Consider the following 1,928-nt stretch of genomic DNA (forward strand, 5'->3'; position numbering starts at 1 on the left):
AAGGACTATACTTTGGGACCGGGGACTTTAATCCGAATAATCCGCATAGTATTCCCCGTGGGGGTCTATATCAGAGACAATTTAGGGAAAAATGAACTCGGATGCATTCGATGTAAGGTTGATCCAACTGAAGCCTATTGCGCGATTGACCCAAATTATTAATTGAAGCTGGATTTTGGGCAAATAATCTGCACAGGACACCGCACAAGGTAGATGATTACTTGATGATAGTGATATATCCTTGAGATGTTCAATTCGCCCAATACGATTTGGTGACTTGAAGAGGTTAATTCAATATCATCGTCAACTTGCTACTAGGGTTTTCACTTTATGTTTTATTTGGTAGAAACTTGATATTGTTAATGTATTTAGTGCATTTGGATGACATTATTCACGTGTTTGTGAGGATGGTATTATTTTGATATGTTAGCTGGATGATATTTATTTTTGGGTTAAGTACCAAATACCCCCCCAACGTTGGGGCCCCTATCGCGTATAAGACCCTATAGTCAGGGTAGACGCTGTTTACTACCTCAACGTGGCTAAACCTAAGCAAATCCCCCCTGCATTTTAACACCATTAAGTCACCGTTAAAAAAATTATTTTTTTTTAAATTTTTAATTAAGATGGCCTCTCTCTCTCTCTCTCCCCCTCCCCCCATCGAACATCCTTTCCCGGCGAGAGAACATCGCCCCTCCGCCGTGGTCTCCACCTTTCTAGACAACGCTAACCCCGTGGAGCCCGCCGCCCCCTTTCCACGGCAGCTCATTCACATCTCTCACCGCCTTATTCCCGTCGCCGGAGCGCAGTAGCTCCTCTCCTTGCAGCTGCAAATCGAACTCCATCGCCTTCTTCAGGCCCCTACACCCTTTCCTCTCGCACCTCCTCGATCTGTGCCCGCAGCAGATCTCGAAGAAGATTACAAAGCCGACGAAGGAGATCGCGAACAGTGTGAAGAAGATCAGCTGCGACTGTGGATTGGAGGCGAAATGGCAGTGGAAATGCGCGGCCACGGTGGAGAAAGGGGGCAGGATGAGAGAGAGCGACTGGAAGAGATAGGAGAAGCAGGAGACAATGAGGAAGGCGCCAGAGAAGAGGACGAGGATGAAGATGAGGAGGTCGAGAGTGGCGGAGGGCGAGTGGCGGCAGAGGGAGGGGCAGTTTGGGGAATTCGGGTGGTTGGGGGCGGGGGTTTTTGGAATTGGGGTTTTTCTGAGGGAGGAGGAAAGGGCCATGGCGGTGATGGAGTGGTGGAGATGGCGCATGTTAGTGATAAAAATGGAGTGGTGGAGATCGCTGGAGTTGGCCCCAGTTAGGGTGCGGGGCTACGTGTTGTTGGGGAGGCCGGACCGGCTGCGGCGGGCTCCACGGGGTTTGTGTCGTCTAGGAAGGTGGAGACCACGGCGGAGGGGCGATGTTCTCTCGCCGGGAAAGGATGTTCGATGGGGGGAGGGGGAGAGAGAGAGAGAGAGGCCATCTTAATTAAAAATTTAAAAAAAAATAATTTTTTTAACGGTGACTTAATGGTGTTAAAATGCAGGGGGGATTTGCTTAGGTTTAGCCACGTTGAGGTAGTAAACAGCGTCTACCCTGACTATAGGGTCTTATACGCGATAGGGGCCCCAACGTTGGGGGGGTATTTGGTACTTAACCCTTTATTTTTTGTGTACTTTTTATCATATATTGATGATATTATTTTTGTGCACAGAGATGCTTACTGTGCGCGATCAATGATAAACAAATCGTGCACGTTAGAGTATACCGTGCATACCGTGTACGGATATCATGCACGGATGATTATACTGTGTACGGATAAACACACCGTGCATAGATGAACATACCGTGTAGTGTGTTCCCGTGTAACCGTGCACAATTGTAAATCATAGTTTTGGTGATATTTTTATAGTTTAATATCAAATAATGTGACA

At 47.5% G+C, this 1,928-nt stretch overlaps 1 protein-coding gene across 1 annotated transcript; it reads right to left on the minus strand.

Annotated features, from left to right (window-relative positions):
- Nucleotides 1-716: 716 nt before the first annotated feature.
- LOC131008424 (uncharacterized protein At5g19025-like) lies at nucleotides 717-1,265 on the minus strand. Its single transcript, XM_057935305.1, has one exon. The coding sequence runs from the start codon at nucleotides 1,263-1,265 to the stop codon at nucleotides 717-719; it is 549 nt and encodes a 182-aa protein (XP_057791288.1).
- Between the last annotated feature and the right edge of the window lie 663 nt (nucleotides 1,266-1,928).

Source organism: Salvia miltiorrhiza, chromosome 2 (genome assembly GCF_028751815.1).
Source record: "Salvia miltiorrhiza cultivar Shanhuang (shh) chromosome 2, IMPLAD_Smil_shh, whole genome shotgun sequence".
Taxonomy (NCBI): domain Eukaryota; kingdom Viridiplantae; phylum Streptophyta; class Magnoliopsida; order Lamiales; family Lamiaceae; genus Salvia; species Salvia miltiorrhiza.

What these genes read in the sequence shown, in the direction of transcription:
- LOC131008424 (XM_057935305.1), bottom strand. Translation starts at nt 1,265, where the DNA reads ATGCGCCATCTCCACCACTCCATCACCGCCATGGCCCTTTCCTCCTCC.